General features: G+C 42.7%; 1 protein-coding gene across 1 annotated transcript in view; it reads left to right on the top strand.

The window, feature by feature from the left end:
• LOC137522037 (vitellogenin-A2-like) overlaps nt 1-22,314 on the top strand; it is a 69,327-nt gene extending 47,013 nt beyond the window's left edge. The window contains exons 19-34 of the mRNA XM_068242056.1: nt 527-674; nt 760-967; nt 1,062-1,234; nt 1,358-1,951; nt 7,601-7,651; nt 8,437-8,523; nt 8,616-8,828; nt 8,926-9,068; nt 10,544-10,682; nt 11,535-11,670; nt 11,756-11,942; nt 14,799-14,899; nt 14,996-15,093; nt 15,889-16,048; nt 19,923-20,078; nt 22,055-22,314. Coding sequence (XP_068098157.1) covers nt 527-674; nt 760-967; nt 1,062-1,234; nt 1,358-1,951; nt 7,601-7,651; nt 8,437-8,523; nt 8,616-8,828; nt 8,926-9,068; nt 10,544-10,682; nt 11,535-11,670; nt 11,756-11,942; nt 14,799-14,899; nt 14,996-15,093; nt 15,889-16,048; nt 19,923-20,078; nt 22,055-22,170 — 2,710 coding nt within the window. The 3' untranslated portion in view covers nt 22,171-22,314. The remainder of the gene's footprint in view (nt 1-526; nt 675-759; nt 968-1,061; nt 1,235-1,357; nt 1,952-7,600; nt 7,652-8,436; nt 8,524-8,615; nt 8,829-8,925; nt 9,069-10,543; nt 10,683-11,534; nt 11,671-11,755; nt 11,943-14,798; nt 14,900-14,995; nt 15,094-15,888; nt 16,049-19,922; nt 20,079-22,054) is intronic.
• The last annotated feature ends 324 nt before the right edge of the window (nt 22,315-22,638 follow it).

Below are 22,638 nucleotides of genomic sequence, written 5' to 3' on the forward strand. Positions count from 1 at the left end.
GTTGGTCCAAAATCTCCCTTCAGATGGGAGTCGACTGAAGAAGCTGTGGCCTGGGTGTGATGGGTCATTGGCGATTTTCAACGTTCTGGAGCGCAATCTGGAGTTATAGAGAAGGTCAAGTGGGGGGACCCCAATAGTTCTCTCCACTGATCTGATGACCCTCTGTAGCTTGTATCTGTCCCTGGCCGAGACGTCAGCATATCAGACCAAGACAGATGAGCACAGATTCAATGGTGGCAGTGTAGAAGCTTGACAGAAGCTCCTGGGCAACACTGAATTTTTCCCAGTTGGCGAAGGAGGAATAGTCTTTGCTGGGCCTTCCTCTGGGTAGAGGCGGTGTTTGCCGTCCAGCCCAGGTCTCAGGTATTAAGTTATGACCATAGTCAAAGTGGCAGGCATGCAATTGTCTATGACACATGCAGAGTTTTGGGGTAAAGGACAAGGCTTTGTTTTTTTTAAAGCCATGAAAGAGTCAATGGGTGTCTTGAGATGCAGTTGATCTGTAATAATCAATGTATTTCTCCAGTGCACAGACAATTGCTGTTTCAAGAAATTTGGAAGATCAAGAAGTCACAAAGAAAGTATCGGTTGTGCCAAATTCAGTCAGCCAGAACATCCTGCAAAAGAATTTTGAAGCAACTGAAGGGGAGGCACCACAAACTGCTAGTGTGATGGTAACAAATCATTATCTTCGCAGCCCTGAAGCAAAGTTTCCTAAACCTTCCATTGCTTGACCATCTTGCTCTTTTACATTCATAGGACACTTCAGCAGAAGCCGGAAACAGAAGATTTGTGGGTCTTAGCAAATCACCCAATGGCCATTATTCACCTAGGATGAGTGTGTGCATTAAAGTAGGCCCTATCAAAGTTTGCGCAGGTAAAAAGTCCAAAAATGCTGGAGGACGCAAGCATTCCTTGTTGTACCAAGCTATCGGAGAGCATGATGCCCGTCTCACAATTAAACCAGGTAAGAGTTTCAAGCTACCTTCTTCTGATGAGTTGGCTTCATCAAGGCAACCTTTCTGAGGGTTGTTTTTTATTTGATTTTTCTATATCTTTAGATCACTCAGGTCCAGCCGTTGATAAAGTTCAGGTAGAAATCACTGTTGGACAAAAAGCTGGCGCCAAAGTCATTGCGCTGGTCAAAGTCGAAGAACACGACGGTGAACAGGTTGAAGAATCTGAGGTTCAGAAGAGGCTGAAGGTCATCCTTGGAATAGATGATGAAATTGCTGTAAGTTTCTTATGGGAAGGATATGTTGAATTGTTTGTTTTGTTTTTTTTCAAAATAGTTTTTCATATTTTTTTTTTCTATCATACTTTCTTTCTTTTCTTTTTTTTTTCTTTTTAAACCCAGGCTTCCAATTTAACCTTAAGCAAAATAGCTACTAAATATAGTCGCCATGAGAAACAGCAACATGCACGTGACCGTTACTCTAATCAGAATGAGAAGAAAAGAAGACATGGTAACATAGCTCTTGGCGAAGATGAAACAGAACTTGTCCGCAGACCAACCACTAAGTCTTCTAGTTCTTCATCATCTTCTTCTTCTACTTCTTCAACCTCTAACAGGGGAAGACACAGCAGCAGCAGTAGTAGTAGTAGCAGCAGTAGCAGTAGCAGCAGCAGCAGTAGCAGCCGCCGCAGTAGACAGAATAGGCATAAACATCCCAATGAAAACAGAAGTCATAAGAAATCTAGGGCTAGCAGCTCAAGCAGTAGCAGCTCCAGTAGCAGCAGCTCCAGGAGTTCCAGCAGCAGCAGTAGCAGCAGCAGTAGCAGCAGAAGTAGCAATAGCCAGAGCAGCAGTAGCAGCGCCTGGGTACACAGCAAGAACAAAGAACATCAGCAGCAGAGAAGACCACGCCAAGACAACAAGCAAGCCGACAGCAGTAGCAGCAGCAGCAGTAGCAGCAGCAGCAGCAGTAGCATCCTGGATTCTACAGGCCAGGTAATTACTGTTGAAAATAACTATGCAATAAATGTAAACAAGTATCTATTAATAAAAGAGCTACTATCATGAAAAATTGTAAAATGTAAAATACATACATGTAAATGTACATTTCTCCAAGAGTCAAATGTAGTTTATTTCCTACGTTGCTGCCACTTCCACTAGGCAGTGAAAATGTGACAGAACTCACAGGTTTTGGACTAGTCCATGTCCTTGTGGGGGATTCTCAGTTATTTCTTTATTTATACAAGCACTTACTGAACTGCAGTTGCTCAGTCCAACTGCCTGCAAACAAGTACAGAAGCTGGCCATCATCTTTGTATAGATATTTACTAGGAAATGTTTTTTTTTTACAGAATAAGGCCTCTTTTACAGTGGGACGTTGCGTTTGATGCAACGTTAAGGTCGCATAACGTGCCTCTAATGCATTGAAAGACTATAACTTTGACGTTCTAGTACATTCTTTAGCCCTGCGTTTGGTGTGCCGTTTTCATCGCACAGTGATGGAACAAAAACGGCGCATGCGTTACATTTAAAAAAAACAACATTACTGAGCATGTACAACACAACTAACGAAGCAGATTCACTGCTAAACGCACAGCATGCAACACTTTTTAAATATTGAGAAAAACAAAAGTTTGCTTTCCTAAAACAGAAAGAATTTGTGATAATTCAGGTTGGAGTGAGCTTGAGATGTCTCCCAGTGCATCACTGCTGAATATATGCAAATTAACCATTGTTACCCTTAGAAGCTAAACACGCCTCCAGAACCGCTGGAATGCAATGATGTGTCAGCTTGTTAATTTGTACAGAGTCATAATAATCCAACATGCATACAGACTGTTTCGGATTGTTTGATCCTCATCAGTGCATGGCATGGATTAATTTGGCTCTATGCAGTAGGGCTTGTAACACCGAGAGGTACAGACTAACCAGCAAGCTCATGGTGACCCAGAACTCATTGGAGTGTGTAAGGGACTACAATGGTCCTAAAAGCCCCCTTACTAAGATGTATATATTCAGCAGTGTTGCACTGGGAGACATCTCAAGCTCACTCCAACCTGAATTATCGCAAATTCTTTCTGTTTTAGGAAAACAAAGTTTTGTTTTTCTTAACATCTCAGTAAGGAGGCTTTTAGGACCATTGTAGTCCCTTACACACTCCAATGAGTTCTGGGTCACCATGAGCTTGCTGGTTAGTCTGTGCCTTTCTAAATTTTGCTACACGTTACACACAACGCAACGTGTGCACTGTGACTGTCGCACAGACTTTGCATTGCTGTGCGTTAGTCTGCGTTAGACTTAGAACATTTTCTAACGTGTGACTTTAACGTCGCACTGTGAAAGAGGCCTTAAGGTAATATTGAGAATCACCCATGAGGAGATGAATTTGTCCAAAATCAGTCAACCATTTACTACCTACTGTAAGTGACAGTAACATGGGGGGGGGGGGGGGGGGAGTAATTTCTTAATTTCTAGTGCATTTTACTGAGGAATATACATCTTAAATGTAAGTATTTAAAATTTAAATTTTTTATGGTAGTTCTCCTTTAAAGTGACACTGAAGCTATAAAAAAAACAAAAAAAAAACATATGATATCATGAATCGTATGTGTTGTATGAATAATGAATAGAACATTAGTAGCAAATAAAAAAGTGACATATTTGTTTTTTCAGGTACACAGCCTTTTTTTTTTTTTTTTTTTTATAGAATTTCATCATTCTGTAATATTTGCAGTTTACAGATGACACTCTGCATTTTAAAGTATGAAACAGAGCAGAGCTAATGACCCTTTGAACTTCCCCAGTAAAATCTCATCTGAAGTTGCCTTTCATTGTTTCTTTGATGTATAAGTGCTTCAGAAAACAGCACTGCTCTCTGACTACATTAGTCAGAGAGCTCAGAGAAGCTCTTTTGCATAGATAACAAGTGAAGTTTCTTAACTATTCCTGTACTGGAAACAACATGAGACTCCTATCTGTGCTGCTAATCTTCTATTTCTAATGCCTAATACACACGGTACGATTTTCCGTGCGATAGATGGATCCGATAGATAAAATCCGTCGTGTCCGATGTTGCTCCCGATCGTTTCCGCGCTCGATTTCTCATAGCGGTGAATGAAAAAAGATAAGGAAAGAAAAAGATAAGAAAAACGAATGAAGATAAAAGAATCAAGCGCAGAATCGTTCAGGAAAAACGATTGGGTCGCAAAATTGAACTGAAAATCTTACCGTGTGTGCCCAGCATTAGGTGTACTACACATTCAATTCATTATCTCAGAAGTTTATTTTCACTTCCCTGTAAGGAATATATATTTTTTATTTCAGACACACTGGCCCATATGCAATTTCCCTTTTCTCCGGCGTTATCTCTTATTTTCATCTTCTCTTTACATTACATTTTCAGCATTTTACAACTGAAAAATTATTTTAAAGTGAACCAGAGACGAAGCACCCTCATGTAGTTTACCATATATATAAGTAACACCTACTCTGCTCTCTGTTTCATTCTTCTCTGCTCAGTCTGCCTGTTATCAGCCCTGATAAGAATCCCCGACTTTTAGTCTGGCTTTCAACGGAATGATTATAGTGGAGTCAGTCTTCTGTGATGTCTTTTCAAGCCCAGGTCTGCCCCCTTGTGGCTCTGCTTTCCTGCTAAGAGGATACATAGCAGGAAAGATAGGGAATCATTGCACAAGCGCTTTTAGGGTGATTTTGAAAATCGCCGGTGCTTAAAACCCACAAAACACCCTAGATGTGAGCAAGCCCCTAAAGTGGATCCGAGATGAACTTTTACTCATTGCATAATTGTGTTCCTTTCCTATTGTTTATAGGGCATTCCTCAAGCCAAATACTTTTTTGTTTTTGTTTTAATACTCTAATTCCCTATAAACTAAACAAGCCACGCCCACAGGTTTTTAGAGAGCCAAGGCACTTTCAGACAGTAGCAAGGGCTCATGGGAGCTCAGTCTGGGCAGGAGGAGGGGGAGGTATTACTAGCCAGAGATTTCAGAGGCAGAGGGGATGAGGGAGGAGGGGGAGGGATTAGGTTTTTTTTTTCGCTCAAGATACAGATAAGCCTGCCTCTGTGTAATGTTTACAAATAACATGGCTGCTTTCATTGTATCACAGGAAGAAATAATCATATTCTATTGAAGCTGTTTGCAGCTAGATTTGCTGTGTAAACTATCTAAACTGTAGATAAGATATATAGACAAGTTACTTGTTATAGTTAGTTTTTCATCTCGGATCCACTTTAAGTAATTTTTCATCTTCTGTTTAATATAACTTGTCAGTAGTGATGATTGTAATCTGCTAATTACGATTACGCAAAATTACACGTAAATTTACGCAATTACGCATATACATAATTACAAATTCCTAATTCAATTGACTTTGTATTACCATTCGTAATTACGCATGAATTTACACGTAATTTATGCATAATTTTGTGCTGACTTTGGCGGTGAATTGCAAAGCCCCCATACATGTTATAGCTACCAAAATATCTACATATGTTAAGGAGAATAGTGGCTACAAATTACAAAAAGAATTGTTCAAAAAGACCATGTAGTTTTTGAGGAAATCGATTTTAAAAATGCAAAGAAAAATGGTTTAAAAACTATTTTTTTTGTATATTTAAAATCGATTTTCTCACAAACTACAAGGTCTTTTTAAACAATTATTTTTGTGACTTGTACCCACTATGCTACTTAACATATGTAGCAATTTTGGTAGTAATAGCATGTATGTGGACTTTGCAATTCACCGCCAAAATCAGCACAAAATGATGCATAAATGACGTGTAAATTCATGCGTAATTACGAATGGTAAAATTTAACTACGAAATTAATTATGCTATTCTCCCGAAATTTCGCATTACGATGCGTAATTGCGTATTACGATGCGTAATTACGCATGGGCGTCATTTCTGCTCATCACTACTTGTCAGCACTTTGCAATTGAAAATGTACCAAAAACTAGGTGAAAAAGTACTAGCAAAATTATTTTGAGTATGTGCTTAGTAACCGTCAGTGTGAGTAAAATGAAACCAAGATCATCCACAAGGCATCCGAGGCAGGTACCTGGGGCATAGTGGGTGTCACGGGGCCCAGCTACCACCTACCCAGACAGCTCATACCCAGACAGCTCATGGTGAGCCAGAACCACCTGGAAGGTATAAAACGTTTAAAGAGAACAAAAAGCTCTCTAGACATGCTAAATGTAATTTTGCCTTCTTAAAACCCCTTGGCCGATATGCAATTCGCTTTTTCTCCTAGGTGATACTTTTAAACTTGTCAATAAAATGCCTTTTAACCCACGAGCAAGCCAGAAAATACTCAAAAGAATTTTGATAGTACTTTTCACCTACTTTTTGGTACTTTTTAAATTGCAGAGTGCTGAAAAGTTATTTTAAATAGAGATAAACAGAGGAACACCAAGAGCCCCAATAGTGTAGTATGTATTGACAAAGGGGATAATGACAAAGAGTAATAGTTGTTATACTCACAAGCATGGGTCACCAATAGGCAACCACTGTAAAGGCAGGTGGGGAGATTATCCTGACCCCACTCAGGAATAAGAAGTCGCTCTCTGCAGATACTAAAAAAGGGTCGCAACCCTCCACCAAGGGTGGATACAATATTATATAGGAGAGAACAGAGGCGCCAGAGGCGACAGAGGCAGTGGTGGACTTACCTCCTCCAAGCAGACACAACACGGCACCTCTGTGATGCTGTAACTCCTTTTTCTATTGCCTGAGGAAGTGGGCGCTGACCCGTGAAACGCGTTGCTTTGTTTTATCTGGAGTTTGTTAATAAATAGACTGAATGTACAGTCGTGGTGTGTCTGCTTGGAGGAGGTAAGTCCACCACTGCCTCCTCTAATTACCAATTTTTTGGCTTTTAAGCTCCTTTAAAACCCCTTTTATCCTTTTGGCGCCTCTGTTCTCCTATATATTTTAAATAGAAGATGAAATCATTATATCCTAGGAAAAAACTCAGGAGGAAAAAACAAATTGCATATAGGCCCTTCTGTCAGGGCCGGGCCAAGGTAGAGGCAAGAGAGGCTTCAGCCTCAGGGCGCAGCGTAGGAGGGGGAGCACAACTCACTCAGCTATCATTCCCCTATTGTGTTTGAAGGAGAGATAAATAAGAAAAGGGGATACATGGCAGTGCCTGTAAGCCACTGCCAGATAACTAGAGATTAAGGGGTTGGGGGGGGGGGGGGGGTAGGGGCCCTGGGGTGCCTCTAATAACAATCAGTGTGTGACGGCTGGGGTGGGAGGGAGGGAAGAGGGGCGCACTTTGGTGCCTTGGATGCTGGAGGACTTGTCCCAGCTCTGCCTTCTGTTTTAAGATTGCAAAACTACTTCTAGCTTAGATTACCAAAAGGACCATGAGCAGAAATCAAAGTTACTATCTTGCCAAGGGTTCCATTTCATCTTAATCCATTTCTGTGTAAAATGCTTTTACCTTTAGACTAATCTGTATTGGCTTTTGGTGCTACCTTACTTTTGTTTTGTTTTTTTAGGTTTATATGCCATTGTGCTCCATCTTTGTCATTGATAGTTGTCTGTAAAAAACAAAAAAAGAGGTATTTTTATGTAAACTGTTTGTAATTCTGCTGTGTTCTCCTCCTCACTTGTAGAGACACAAGAAGTTTTATAACCTCGCTTTCAAGACACTTAGAAGCGCCAGAGTAAGTACCCATTCAAAGAACATTGGTTTTAAGAAAAAATAACCTCTATTGTTTACATTATATGTAGAAAGGCTGTCTGCTGAAGGAGTTTAGTTATATAGGATGAATAAAAGAACTAATAATGATATATGTGTGCTATAAACCAGTGGTGCTGGATGCACATCTGGTCTACAGTGGTAGAAGAGAATGATTGGCATGGCTCCAGCCACTGCACTAAAATAATGTCCTGTTTTTTTGCTTCTTGACCACTTGCTGGTTGCTATGGCTCTGCTGTTAATATCAGTTACAGTAGACATCTGTTGATACCCCACTGGTTGTTGTGAGATGCCACGGTTGTTTCCATTCAAATGGATCAGTTAGCAGGCCACAAACAGGGCCGGCCCTTCCATAGAGGCAAAGGGGGAAATTACCCCCGGGCCTGTAGGGGCCCCCAAGGTGTTTCCCCCTCCTCCCCTCCAGCTACGATGACCCATGACAGTGGGGATGCTGTGTGTTTACTCTGTATGTATAGGGAAAGGAGGAGGTGAATAATGGAAATGCTTTTTAGGGGACATATGAAGGACACCTATTGATAACGTGTGTCGGGGGTGGTGGATTGAATCAGGCCTGGAAGCCGTCTCAGGAGCCCTGGGGGTGATTTGGTTGGAAAGGGGTGTCAGGGGGCCCCCAAAGTAACCTGTGCCCCAGGGCCACATTGTAGCTAGAACCGGCCCTGGCCACAGATATGGTGTTATGATGTTGTGAAGAAGGGTAGAATCCTCACAATATGCTGAACTGTTTTCTAGGCGAGCGCCCAACACAAGAAATCTTCATCATCGTCCTCTAGCTCCTCTTCTTCATCCAGCAGCAGCAGCAGCGTTTCTCCACGCAAGGTGCGGTGGTGTCCACCGATATATCTATCATTTTTTTTGCTCAGAGCTGGATTGACTCTTCTTACACTCGATGGTTTTGCTTTTCCCCCTAGGCTAAGTTCATGGGTGACTCCCATCCTCCAGCAGCGGTTGTCACCGTCAAGTTTGTCAGAAATGACAACGTGCAACAAGGCATCCAGGTGATCGTTTATGCAGGATATTCTGCTGGCAGGCCCCGTGTCCAGGCCTTCATTGTGGACCTAACCAAGACAAGCAGGTGGAGAACTTGCATCAACGCATGGGTGCCGAGCGCTCACAAAGCTGAGGTGGGACTGCCTTTTCAGCGTACTACCTATAAATATTATACATCACCGTTTTTCTGTACCTTACCTTAACGTTGCCAATTAATTTTGGACAATTTAGGCAAGTCTGAAATGGGGACTGAACTGTCAAGACTACAGGATCTCAGCCGCAGCTAAAACTGGGCGCCTGGGCATTCACCCAGCCGTAAGCGTGAGCGTTAAATGGCCAAAGGTCCCATCCAAGCTAAAATATGTCATGTCATAGTAAGTTTCTAGTCTGATCTTACTGTAGTTGTTGTTTCTTCTTTTTATTATTGTTTGGGGCTGACAGCAGGGCCGGATTTACCATAAGGCATTGTAGGCACGTGCCTACAGGCGCCTGATAATCGAAAGGCGGCTTACTCAACTCCCTGAGTTCCTCCCTCCCTCCCTCTTTCCTTATGAGAGTGTAAATGAGAAGTTCCTCTAGCTACCTAATACCGAGGGTCCTTCTGGCTACCAAATACTAAGGGATACTTGTAACTACCTATGATGGGCAAGGTAAGTAAGGGAGAAGTGCCAGCTGGGACAGCCAGCACACTTGCAGTGCAGTTTGGTGGAGGTTTGTAGGTTCATGGAGGGTGAAGTCTAAGGTGCCAGAACATCTGTGCCTATAGGCTCCTGTGATGTAAATCCGGACCTGGATGACAGTCTAATTAGCTCTGACTTATTATGGTATGCTTATTGTTTTTAAATGTAATCTATAGCACAAGCACTTAGGGGCATATTTAGGTAATATAGAGCTTATGGCAAATACTGAAATTGCTTGTCTGGGTGCAATGCCTGCCTTTGTGCTGCTCCCCCATGCCTGCTCCCTGTGCCTCTCACAATCTAAAGTGTATCTGCCCGCCTATGGGATGAATAGTATATGCTGGGGAGTCTCGTCAGGCCAAGAGGTCCATCACACCTCCTTATGAATCCAATGCAAAGGTACTTTCTCAATAGGACTCGACCCTCAATGTGCTCCCTGTGCCTCCCCATCAATCAGACCGGGGATGCTCAACTCCGGCTCGGATGAAATCTGCATAGTTGTTATCTGGATTTCATCCGGGTTAAATTTAAATCACCTGTGCCGGGTAGGCGGGGTTAATCTTACCTATCTGACGTCTTCTTAGGTCAGCCCTCGGCGCCTCCCACGATGCGGTCCACGCGGCAGTTACGTCATTACAAACACTTCCTCCTTCCGGGGTTGAAGGAGGAAGTGTTTGTAGTCACGCGACGGACGTGGACCGGATCATGGAAGGCACCGAGGGAATGACCTAAGAAGACGTTAGATAGGTAAGATTAACCCCGCCCACCCGGCACAGGTGATTTGAATTTAACCGGATGAAATCCAGATAACAACTATCCAGATTTCATCCGAACCGGAGTTGAGCATCCCTGATTTAGACCTCAGATCAGATTCATTCTGTTATCTGGGAAACATGGCTACTTAATTTATGTATGTAGGGCGCACTTGGCTTAGTGTTAGAAAAGAGGACTGAGGGAATAAGAAGAGATATTTCCAAAAAAAGGAACTTCAGCAGTATCCCGAGCCAAAAAACACAGGCAGCCATAACACATGTACGCAGGGCCGGTTCTCTGATGAAGCAAGGTGAAACATTTGCAATTTGCCCCAAACCTCGTTTGTACACTTTGTTTTTTATTAACCAAATAAATCAATAAAGATAGGTTTAAAAATAGTTTGCTCTTTGTTGCAGCCTTGGCCAAGTCATCCCAGGAGTTGCTTACATGTTTGGGTTCTCAGAGTCGTATAAGAAGAACAGTGCACGTGAAGCACGTGTCATTTTGGCTCTCAGCTCTCCACGTACTGTTGATTTCGTGGCCAAGTTGCCAACGGTAAGTATAAAACTTTACATATTTTGTTGCTACCTTAAATTTCCACCACAGGTAGAAAGTGAACAATAAAAATACCCCAACACAAATAGCACTTACCAAGTTTCTTATTACCATGTTCTGTAAGAGGATTTTATTCATTCCAAAAATCTCAAAACCGTGCCGTAGCTTCTGGCTTAGATCCTTCACCCAAACCCAGGATCTAGGTTCCTGCTCCTGTCCTGTATGACCATATTAACGGACTCTTCCAGCTCCCATTCTGAATAGAGACAGCCTAAGGACTGCAGGGGTGTCAAACTCAAATACATAGTGAGCTGAAATTGAATACTGGGACCAAATTGTGGGCCAACCTCGATGTCTAGTGGCCATTTCCTTCCCCTGTACAGTTCCCTGGTGTCTAGTGGTACTCCCTCCTTCCCACATACAGTTCCCTGGTGTCAAGTGGTGCTTCCCCCTCCCCTATACAGTTCCCTGGTGTCGAGTAGTGCCCCCTCCCTTCCACATACAGGTTCCTGGTGTCTAGTGGTGCTCCCTCCCCTATATAGTTCCCTGGTGTCTAGTGGCCCCTCTCTCTTCGCCAAATGGCTTCATAGTTTCAGCGCTTAGCCATATAGGCTTAGCACTCAGATACTTGTTGGCCAAATGTACTTCGTGTATAGTGGGGAGCACACTTGTGGGCCAAATTTGATGGCCTGGTTTGGCCCGTGGGCCAGCATTTGATATGTATGTTCTATGGCCATGTAGTGAAAAGCTACTATTAATGTGAGCAACATTTTTTAATGAGTGGCTTCTGATATGATTTGTTTTACAAACACTAACCTTTATACCTTTTTTGTTTTTATTGCCTGTCTACAGATGTCACTGTACTTCCCTGCTCTCAGACTGCCTCTGCCAATCCCGGTTCGACCAGTTCCGCCGTCAAGAATCCTACAGGCACCAACCTGGAACGTTTTGGCTGAGATCCCTGACATGCTAAAGGAATCTATACAAGGTTGGGTGATAGTAATCTGAAAAATGTAACACTGGATTATGGCAATGCTGCTTTTCATGTGCTGATCCAATCTGTTTGTTGATAGGACAATGCGAGTTGACAGAAAACCGCATGACAACCTTCAATGGGGTGAATCTGGCCTATGCTATGCCTCAGAGCTGCTACCACATCCTGGCCCAAGATTGCAGCGACGAGCTCAAGTTCATGGTGATGGCAAGAAAGGCCAAATTGGACTCCAAACGCAAAGACCTTAATATCAAACTTGGTCACTAGTAAGTGAATCTAGGTTAAAACGTTTCCGTATTCTCACATCATACCGTCTCAATCACTGGAGTTTTGTTTTTTTTAGTTGCAATTGGTACTCCAAATGCAAAACTAGCAAAAACTGTTCCTGTTCCTGGATACCCTTTGACATTTGCTTAAAGAGACACTGAAGTGAAAAAAAATGATATAATGAATTGGTTGTGTAGTATGGATAACTACTAGAACACTGGTAGCAAAAAAATATTCTCATGTTTTTATTTTCAGTTATACAACTTTTTTTTTTATAACATTGCATCATTCTCTAATATTTGCAGTTTACACATTACTCAGCATTCTAAATGTTTTTATAGAACAGACAGTGAACTTTTAAACTGTCCTGAACTGTTCTCTGCAAAATAAAAACACAATACAGTTGAGATAACCTAATCAGAAGTCAGAGCTCTCTGTGACTTTCAAAGTCGTGGAGCTCAATGGCTATTTGCATAGATAACAACTGCAGTTTCTAAACTCTTCCTGTACTGGAAACAAATATTTGACTTATGTCTCTGCTCCTAATGCTTTATTTCTTAGCTGTACTACACATACAAATTTATTATATCATAATTTTTTTTTCGCTTCAGTGTCTCTTTAAAGCAAACCTGAACTGAAAATAAACTAATGAGATAAAAAGTTGTATCTGTGTATAATCCAATCAAGGTCGAATTTACCATAAGGCACTGTAGGCATGCGCCTTCAGGCGCCTGATGATGGAAAGGCGTCTCACTCCCCACCCCTAGTGCCTCCTTCCCTATGCAGAGCGTAAATGAGAGGTTACTGACCCAGCTCTCTGCATTCCACTGACGAAATCTCCCTCCAGCTGAGGGAACCACTAGCTACTTAGTATTAGGTAGCCAGAGGTGCCTTCAGTATTAAGGGGCACCTGTAGCTACCTACACCAGGCAAGGGAAGTAAGGGAGGAGTGACAGCTGGGCCAACCGGCACACTTGCGGTGCGGTTCGGTGGGGCTTTGTAAGTTCATAGAGGGCAAAGTTTAAAGGGTTGGGACATTTGTGCCTATAGGCTCCAGTGATGTAAATCTGGGCCTGGTCCTAATGCCAAATAGGCAGGGGGTATACTGCTTGCTTAGTCTCCTTTTCAATTGTTCTAACCAACCTTCTACTCCCCCAGTGCCTCCACCCCGGGGCTTTTAGCTTTGATTACCCAGTCTATACTAGCACTGTTCCCCCTGATGGAGCAAAGTGTTCTCTACATGCAAATAGGCACCCAGTATAACAAGTTAGAACTGTTTACTGAAGAAAAATATGTAGATATATATCATACACCACCATCAGGAAATGCAGCTTACTTAGAACAGAGAGGAACAACAGAGAATACAGGAAATAACAATCCCATAAAAATCATCAACACATTTTACACAGAGTGACATCTTGTGGTTGTTTTTATTATACTGCAATTTAAGGTAATAATGTTGTTAAATCTCTAACACAACCAAGATGATTTGAGAGAGGGACGGACAATTTCAGGGACCTGAGTAGGCGACCAGCCATTCTCCATGAGCTCAAATTTCAGTCGTGTAAGATCTGGTAGGTAGCCCACATATATTTACTGCCCCCCCCCCCCCCCCCTTCCCACACACACAATTGTCTATCTACTGTACATAAAGACTTTTGTCCTCACTCTCCCCGATGTCCCAACCAGGGGCATAACTACAAGGGAACAGCTCCTGTGACTGCAGAGGGGGCGGAGCTGTAAGGGAGCACGAGCACCACCTACTACTTCACTTCCTCTGATAAAATGGTCCACCCTTTAAATGTTTTTGAGGCTACACTTGTGGGTGGGAAGATGGGCTTCCAAGCTGTGAGGGTCACAAGGGGTAGGCAAGGGAAAGGGTGTGAACACTGGGTGGTCTATCAAAGATTTCCTGGGAGGGTGCCTATGATTTAAAGTTGCGCGCCTGGTGCCAACTTTGCATGAGATATGGGAAGGATATTAAAGGGTACTCTATAAGGGAAGTGATTTGTCCAGACAACATTCATGTTAGAGCAAAAATCAGCTGTTGGCCCACCCTCTCCCCCTCTTAACTGCTTCTGTATGCAGAGGCGTAGCTATGTGGGGGCAAGGGGAGACATATGTCTCGGGCGCAACACTGTGAAGGCGCTCAGCACAGCTGCTGCACCCCCCCACACACACACGTGAGAGGCGGCGCGCTGGCTGCCCGAAGTGTCCCTGCTTCTCTCCCTCCCTCTGCAGAGGAGTGCAGAAACGTTACAGCAGCAGAAATTGGGCACATCTGTCTATATAAGCAGGAGGAAGGAATGCAAATCTAGCTATATTAACAGGAGGAAGGGGGGGACATTTGGCTATCTAAACGGGGGGGGGGGGGGGCACACCTGGCTGTTTAAAGAGGGCACATCTGGCAATCTAAATGTGGAAGGGGGCACATCTGTCTATCTATGGGGAAGAGGGCACATGTGGCTTTCTAAACAGCATTTGTACATCTGTCTCCACCCATGACCACACCCACATTCTGATGTGTGTCCACTCCTGTCAGGGTGGGGGGGGGGGGGCGCAAAATTTGTCTTTGTCCCAGGGCACTGAAAACCACAGCTACGCCTCTGTCTTTATGGCTATGGGTGTTTTACTGGTTTTGTCTTTGCAGTTTTAACTGCAGACAATTAAATACAGGACTTTTTTTGTAAGAATTTCTTAATTTTGTGGCCATTATTTATTTCTATTGGACTGGCAGTTGATTCTAGTTTTGATATGGACCATGATATAGATATGATAAGGTTCTTGAGATTTTTATTTCCCATTAAAATACAAGATTTGGTGTCTCATTCAGTATATTCCTCTATTTCTTTCAGTGAAATTGCAATGTTCCACAATCCTGAGACAGGTTTGGCAGAAATGACCATCAATGACCAGGCCCTGACAGAGGAGCATCTCCCATACAGATCCTTCGCAGGTGGGCACTCTTTGGCCAAATAAAAAAAATAATCTATAGGAAAACATAGGGGTGTTGTTTTGCAGTCTGAAACTAAACTGTTTCTTGCCATCTTAGAACCCACAGTAGAGATTGTCAAGACAGAATCTGGTGTGTCTCTGCTGGCTCCAGAATTTGGTATCGAGAGACTCAACTTTAATGGAGAAACTGTTCAGGTATCAGGTTTAGGAAAATGTTCAGGAAATATACAGAATAAGCATTTTTTGTTATCTTTTTGTTACTTTGGGCATTGGGCTTATTAGATTCTCATTGGATGATATCACAAGAAGAAAAATATTCCTGAAAACTGGCCTAGATGTATTAAAAAAAATTGTTCTCTAATGGATTGCAACATTTGCAACCCTTCCCCAATTATAATTTTTATAATTTTTTTTTTATTTCTATAGTGCCATTGTCTTCTACGGCTCAGTGTATTGTAAAATAAAGTCAACAGTCTGAACCATTGATGCGTGGAAATGCAAGCAAATATTCTTTTCTTATTAATTTTCACAAAAAAATGTTAAATTTGATTTAACAAATGTATTAATTTTGGGGTCCTTAGCATGGCCTTTATTCTTTATAAAGAATCTCTCTAAAAACGATTTATACAAAGATACTGGCCTCCCTCCCCACTCGCACACTTTTTTAGCAGTTGGATGAAGCAACTGCCAAATCCTGAGAATCCCCCAGGAAGAGATGGGCTAGTCCGAAACCTGTCCGTTCTGTCAGATTTCTACTACCTACAGTAATTGACAGCAACATAGGAGAGAGAGGAGTTATTTATGGCTCATTTTACTCTGGAAGAAACAAACTTCTTATTTGTATGGGTTTAAACGTATTTTAAATTTTACAATTTTTGCAAATAGAAGTCCTTTAATTTATAGATAATGTAACGCAAAAAAAAAACAAAAAACAAATGTGAGAGTGGGAATTGAAGATATTTACCATCTTAAATATGTTTGTTGTTCCAGATGATTCCATCACTGCACATGAAAGGCTCTGTCTGTGGTGCGTGCGGGACCAATGATGACGAAACCGTGAAGGAGTTCCGTAGACCCGATGGATCCATCGCTGAGGATGAGATGGCTCATTTGCATTCTTGGATACTCCCTGCCCAGACCTGTGCCCAAGGTACATCTCAAACATTAGAGTTGCGATAATGGAAGGTTTTCATGTTTATCGGTTGAATGGTGACACGATGCTAGTGGTGAAAAAAAAACAACATTGTTGAGATTAACACTCTCCAGTCAACTTGATGATTGATCTATGATTAACACTCTCCACTCAACTTGACGATTGATCTATGATTAACACTCTCCACTCAACTTGACGATTGAACTTCAATCAACTTGACGATTGCTTCCGATGAGGGGGAGGTTCTAGGACATGATCACATGACCCGTCTCAAAAACCCGGTAAAGAGTAACAGCTTTGCTAGAAGAGAAGTTCAACGAGATGCTAAAAACTCAACCTTTCATGCAAACACAAATCTTACGGGGATTGGAATTGGCCAATCCAAGTAAGCAGAAGGGGCATTGGCTTGGTTCTGTTATAAGCTGCTCTGCATAAACTTGCATGTCGTCATCTGTTATGATCGCTTCTGTAGCGTTTACTGCTGACTGCACTGGTATTGCAAACCAAGCAGTTCTAATGTCATTACATGCATTTGCTTGCATAGTTTGGTTTGCACTTAAACTAGTTGCTGATTCCATCTGCAGTCGCTCTGAAGTTTATGACAGTTTAATATGCTTTTGTGTAAACAAACATTGTCTGCTGCAGTGGAGGGGCGGTCCCTTTCCTGCAGGCTGCATATCATTGTCTGCCTTTTCCTGCTATCAGCCTGTGATTAATTACCATTCACTTGTGTGGGAATCTGCAGGTCTGCTCCCATTGGATGACCTCAGTATAAAGAACTGCTTCCTGCAATGCCTCATGGGCTATCATAGTTTCAGACTCTATCTGTTACTCTGCTCGTGCCCCACCTCGTTCCTGGTCCGTGTGGACTGCGCTGACTCCTGCGAAGGGGTCAGCGAGTCCTCCTAGTTCTGCTCTTGTTCTAGAAGTTGCTACTTGCTTGTCTTGTGTCATATATTGGTTCATCGCCAATATATACGCATACTTGCGCATTTTGTTATTTTCCTTGTATTCGTGTTACGTTAATATATCAGTGTCGCTGATATATACGTACACGAACTGTTTATTTCCTGTGTTCAGCTAGTCAGTTTCCAGCACGTTTTGGTAGTTTGCGCGTATCGTGAACACCCGTGCTGAGCTAGTTATCCTGTTCCTGGTCCTGTTTGTGGATTGCGTTCATCTCTGCGAAGAGATAACGAATCCTTCTGAATCCTGTTCCTGGTCCTGTTTGTGGATTGCGTTCATCTCTGCGAAGAGATAGCGAATCCTTCTGAGTCCTGTTCCCTGTATTACTTCAGTCTTAGTCAGAGTTCCTGCTTATGTCATATATCGGTTCATTGCCAATATATACATATGTTAGTCAGACGTTACGAATAGTTTCATTGATAGCTGTAATTGTAATACGCTAGGAAAACATACTTATTGTATATTTATCTGTGTTACGTTCATCTTTCTCGATCCTGCTATTTCCTGTCTCTCCTGTCCTGTCTTTGTGAGGCACGCCATCGCCGCAACGCATTGGCTGCCTCATTCCAGTCTGTCTGGTTTTGGACGCTTGCTGTCGCTAAGTAATCGCTAGCTAGCAAGCATTCATTCTGTCTACCTGTCCTGATCTCCTCAGTCCTGTTTTATGCGCTCAGCGCTACTTTGCGCTGAGACGTTATTACGAAAGTGTTTGTGGCTGTTCAGATCTGCACCGGCTCTGTGCACCACAATCTCCTATTGGAGTCAGTCCTCTCCTCCACTAAACTGGGGATATCCTGATCCCTTGTGCTGGTGTGTGTACCTCCTTCACGTCAGCTTATGTGTTGTATGCTGACTGTGGAGATTACACCTCCAAGCTTAACATCATCTTAAAATAGACATCAATTCAGAATCATTAGCTTCTCGTTGCCATCCCTAATAAGCAGGGGGAAAAGGTATACAAAAAGAATTGCAGTAATTCTTAGAACTTGGGAAATGCTTTTATTTGTTACATTGTGGAATCCACCTCTAAAGCTACACACCCACTGAAAGATAGAATGTGTGATTCACCCGACGAAACGAACCTTCCATGATCTGTCTTTCATGATATCTACGCGACTTGATGCGTTGACGGGAGGTACGGTAAACGATCTGTTTGTTAAATGATGCGGAACATGCAACAAATTCCGTAGATTTCACAGACACTTTGTTTAATAATCGTTCATAGCTCTGTACACACTTGACTAGGAACGACTATGTGCCAATGTGATTTGTCATGACGGTCATTTGAAACGCATGAGAATCATCGTAGATTGTTCGTGAAAACACGTAATTCGCTGAATTCTTCCCCGGTGATATCGGAAGGATTTTGCACAATTTTAGGCTTAAAGTGTATCTAGGGGATACTCACCTCGCGAGGAGGAAGCCTCTGGATCCTAAAGAGGCTTCCTCCATCCTCCTCTGCAGTTTCGTTCCTCGAAAGCCTACTTGTCAGCCTTTGCCTGTGCCTCGCGCATGCACGCTAGCTCTGTCCCACTTGGCTTTCTTTGGAAATAGCCGGGCCGTATCGGGTTTGAACTACTGCCCAGGCACAAGCCGCCTGCATTGTAGCACAGGCTCGATCCGGCTCGGCTGTTGACGCAAGAACCCAAGTGGAACAGAGCTAGCATGCATACGCAGGGAGGCCACTCTTCAGGGGGGCTAGTGATGGAATAAGACTGCCGAGGAAGACGGGGGAAGCCTCTTTACAATCCAGAGACTTCCCCCTCCTTAGGTAAGTACCCCTTAGGGCAAGTGCCTCAAAGTCAAAGTGGGCCGAAATTAAACATTGGGACCAAGTCAGGGGCCAACTTCAAAGTCTAGTGGGCCCCTTGCTCCCCTATACAGTTCCCTGATGTCTAGTGCCCTTCCTTCCTCCCCTATACAGTTTCAATTACTGTGTCTAGTGCCCCTCTCCTTCCCTCATATGCCTTCCCTGGTGATCTAGGGCATTACCCCCAATATAGCTTCCCTGATGGTCTAGAACGGGCCAAACATAATGCAAAGTGAGGAAACCACTCTAGAGCCAAATTTAATGGCTCTGAGGGCCAGATTTGGCAGAGTTTGACATGTATGTCTTAGAGCACATTTCTATCTTACAGGTTTACTTAAAGGATACCCGAACTGAAATGTGACGTAATGAGATAGACATGTGTATGTACAGTGCCTAGCACACAAATAACTATGCTGTGTTCTTTTTTTTTCTTTCTCTGTCTGAAAGAGTTAAATATCAAGTATGAAAGTGGCTGACTCAGTCCTGACTCAGACAGGAAGTGACTACAGTGTGACCCTCACTGATAAGAAATTCCCCTTTTTTATCTCTTTCTTGCTCTCAGAAGCCATTTTCTGCTAGGAAAGTGTTTTATAGTTGGAATTTATTATCAGTGAGGGTCACACTGTAGTCACTTCCTGCCTGAGTCAGGACTGAGTCAGCCACTTACATACCCTGATATTCAACTCTTTCAGGCAGATAAAGAAGAAAAGGAACACAGCATAGATATTTGTGTGTTAGGCACTGTACATACCCATGTCTATCTCATCATGTCACATGTCAGTTGAGGTATCCTTTAAGGTTTAGGGTATGGCTTTGGATAGATTATAATCAAATTGGAGGTTGTGAGACAATTTGCTAAAAGACTATTAGATTAGGCTTGAGGGTAGTAACCACTCTGAAGCACAGATGTCACTTGTCCGAACCTAATGAGCTAAAGTCGGATTAATGTCACAGCAGATTCTAGATTAGGGCTGCTGAAAGATAACATTTTGAGGATTCTGGTTTATCTTATTAGGAGTAGGAAACGATGACCACTGGAGCAAGCTGCTGAAACGACAGTAATGTTCTCCTTCTCCTTTTTTCTTTTTTGCTAAGGTTGCAACGTTAAACAGACCCTTGTGAAAATGGAGAAGGAAATTGATGGTGAACAAGCCAAGTGTTACTCCGTTCACCCAGTTCTGCGCTGTAACCAAGGATGTTCTCCAATCAAGACAGCCGAAGTGACCACTGGATTCCACTGCCTCCCCGCAGGTGGGTGTCCCCTGTGCTATTACAGGATGTAAAGAAAACATAGTTTGTTTACAGAAAAAAACTACAATGTGCATTAGGCCCGGTTCACATTGGCACAGATGGTAATCAGTTTTCCATCTCTGACGCTCCGTTCCATTGATCTGTCAAAAATGACTGCAGATCCAAACTTGGTCTCTGAGGAAGCGGGCTATCCCACGAAACGGCTCTTAGACCAGCTTCTCCCTAATTGTTTGTAACCCTGTGTGGCAACCTGTTAAATAAACACTGGAAGCAGGCGTCCTGGTGCCCAGTGTTTTTGTTCTACTACTGCTGATTAGCTGGTAGCACATGACGGTCCCAGTAACAGGTTGATGTGCACTAGCCAACATCGATTGCCAGCCATCTCTCACTCTTGTCATCCTTATAGGTCCAAACTTGCGGCCCATCCAGTGGATCGTGCGGAACGGATCCGTTCGAACAGACTAATGCCAATGGATCCATAGGTTAACATTGGATTTGCTCGGATCTGTTCTGTTAGGGCCGGATAACAGTCCTTGTTTTAGTGCCAGCGTGGACTGGGCCTCACAAAACATCAAAGACAGGCCAGAGTGGACACTGACCCTTCGGGGCATAGTTATCAAATGCCAGTAAGAGTCTGCTGACTTGTTATTGGTCACTTTCATGTTCAGAACTGTACTAAGAGGAATGGGAGAGAAAATGAGGCACTGTGCCTTAAAAACACTCCTATATTTCTCAGCTGGGCATTTAAAACAATGCTAGCAACAGGCCTGGATTTACCTCACAGGATCCTATAGGCACAGATGTCCTGGCACCTTCGACTTTGCCCTATATGAACCTACAAAGCTCCACTAAACCACCCCCCAAGTGTGCTGGCTGGCCCTTACTTCCCTTGCCCGTCATAGGTAGCTACAGGTGCCCCTTAGCATTAGGTAGCCAAAAGTACCCTCAATATTAAGTAGCTATCGGTGTCCCCAAGTATCAGATAGCTAGGGGAACCTCAGTATTAAGTAGTTAGAGGTGCCTCTGACTGAGGGGAGATCTCAATAGTGGAATGCTGAGAGCTGGGTGAGTAACCCTTATGGTTTTGAACATAAGAGCCTTATGGTTTTGAACAAATTTCACATTAATTTTTTTGGGACTTGAACTTTACTTGTCATAAAATGAAAAAATACTACCTATATCACATCTTTCATCCAATTATCACGCACTGCAATAATCCATCAAATACCAAAAAATGAAATATCGCATGACTCCTTAAAATACTGAATGAATGACTGCATGAGGTAAAAATCTTAGCAAATTTTCCTGTCATTTTTTGGTAAATTACCGAACAATTACCACATGTGCGAAAAATGAGTTTGGGGGAAAAAAAAGTCTAAACCATAGAATGTGGTATTTTATCGACCCTTTATCAGAGCAGATCCAATGGATCGGTTCACATCCGTCCGTTCAAACTGATCCGTTCTGCACGATCCGGTGAACGGACCGCAAGTTTCCTGCAGCACCAATTTTTCCAGACCGCTGAGCCCAGCAGAACAGAAACGAAAGCTGAAACTCTGCATTGGGGGCAATGAGAAAATGGAACGATTCCTCACACTAGTGAAGAAACTGACCGTTCTAAATAGAAAAATACACTTTGGGGGTGGGAGGGGGGATGTGGGGAAATGGAATGGAAGCAGCGGAACGGAAATGGAGTGAAAATGGATCCGATCGACTGGTGATCAGATCCGGTTTTTCACTGACCTGTTTGCCTCCTCAATGCAAGTGTGAACCGGGCCTTAGTGAATTGAAGACAACGTATATTAAAAAAAAAATCTGCACTTGAAAATTATTTATTCAGATGAAAGATGAGATTTTTGTGGAAGTTGTTGTGTAATGTTTTGTTCATCAGACTCCGCCTCTCTGTCTCTGTACCAATCCCTGCTTTCTTTCTGCTGATGTGTAATCCTTATTTTATTTTCTCTTTCCCTCTCTAGAAACAGAAGTAACTTTGGCTGAGGGTCAGACCCACATGAACAAACCCGTAGATTTCTCTCAGCTTGTAGAAACCCACACATCTTGCTCCTGTGAGAACTCCCAATGTTCGTCTTAATCTGACTCAACACCATCACTTTATCACCGGAAGATACTTTAATTCCTTGTATAAAAACATGATTTTCACTTCAGGGGTATCCCAGGAAGTAATCTATTATTTGTAATGTATGTCACACCCAATAAAAACTTTGCATCCGAAAAATACTTTTGTTATGAGTTCCTTTCTATGTCTGATCATGAACTTGAGATGCAAATATTGATCTACTTTTTAGAGAGAAGAGCCTTTCTAATTCCCCCTCATCTTCACGTAATCACAAGAGTAATTTTCCGCACAGAAATTCAGCAGTCATCGGCTGGCACAGCTAATATGTAAACACAGGAGGTTAACCCTTTCTCTTCTCCCATGAAACCAGGAAGTAGACACACTGCAGATTTATTGCAGGAGCTCTGTACGCTATAACAAAGAAAGGTTTTTATGGTAAATTTATTATGCTGTTATTTATCTTTTAGAGCAGAGAGGAAGTTC

This window comes from Hyperolius riggenbachi, chromosome 6 (assembly GCF_040937935.1).
Source record: "Hyperolius riggenbachi isolate aHypRig1 chromosome 6, aHypRig1.pri, whole genome shotgun sequence".
Lineage (NCBI taxonomy): Eukaryota > Metazoa > Chordata > Amphibia > Anura > Hyperoliidae > Hyperolius > Hyperolius riggenbachi.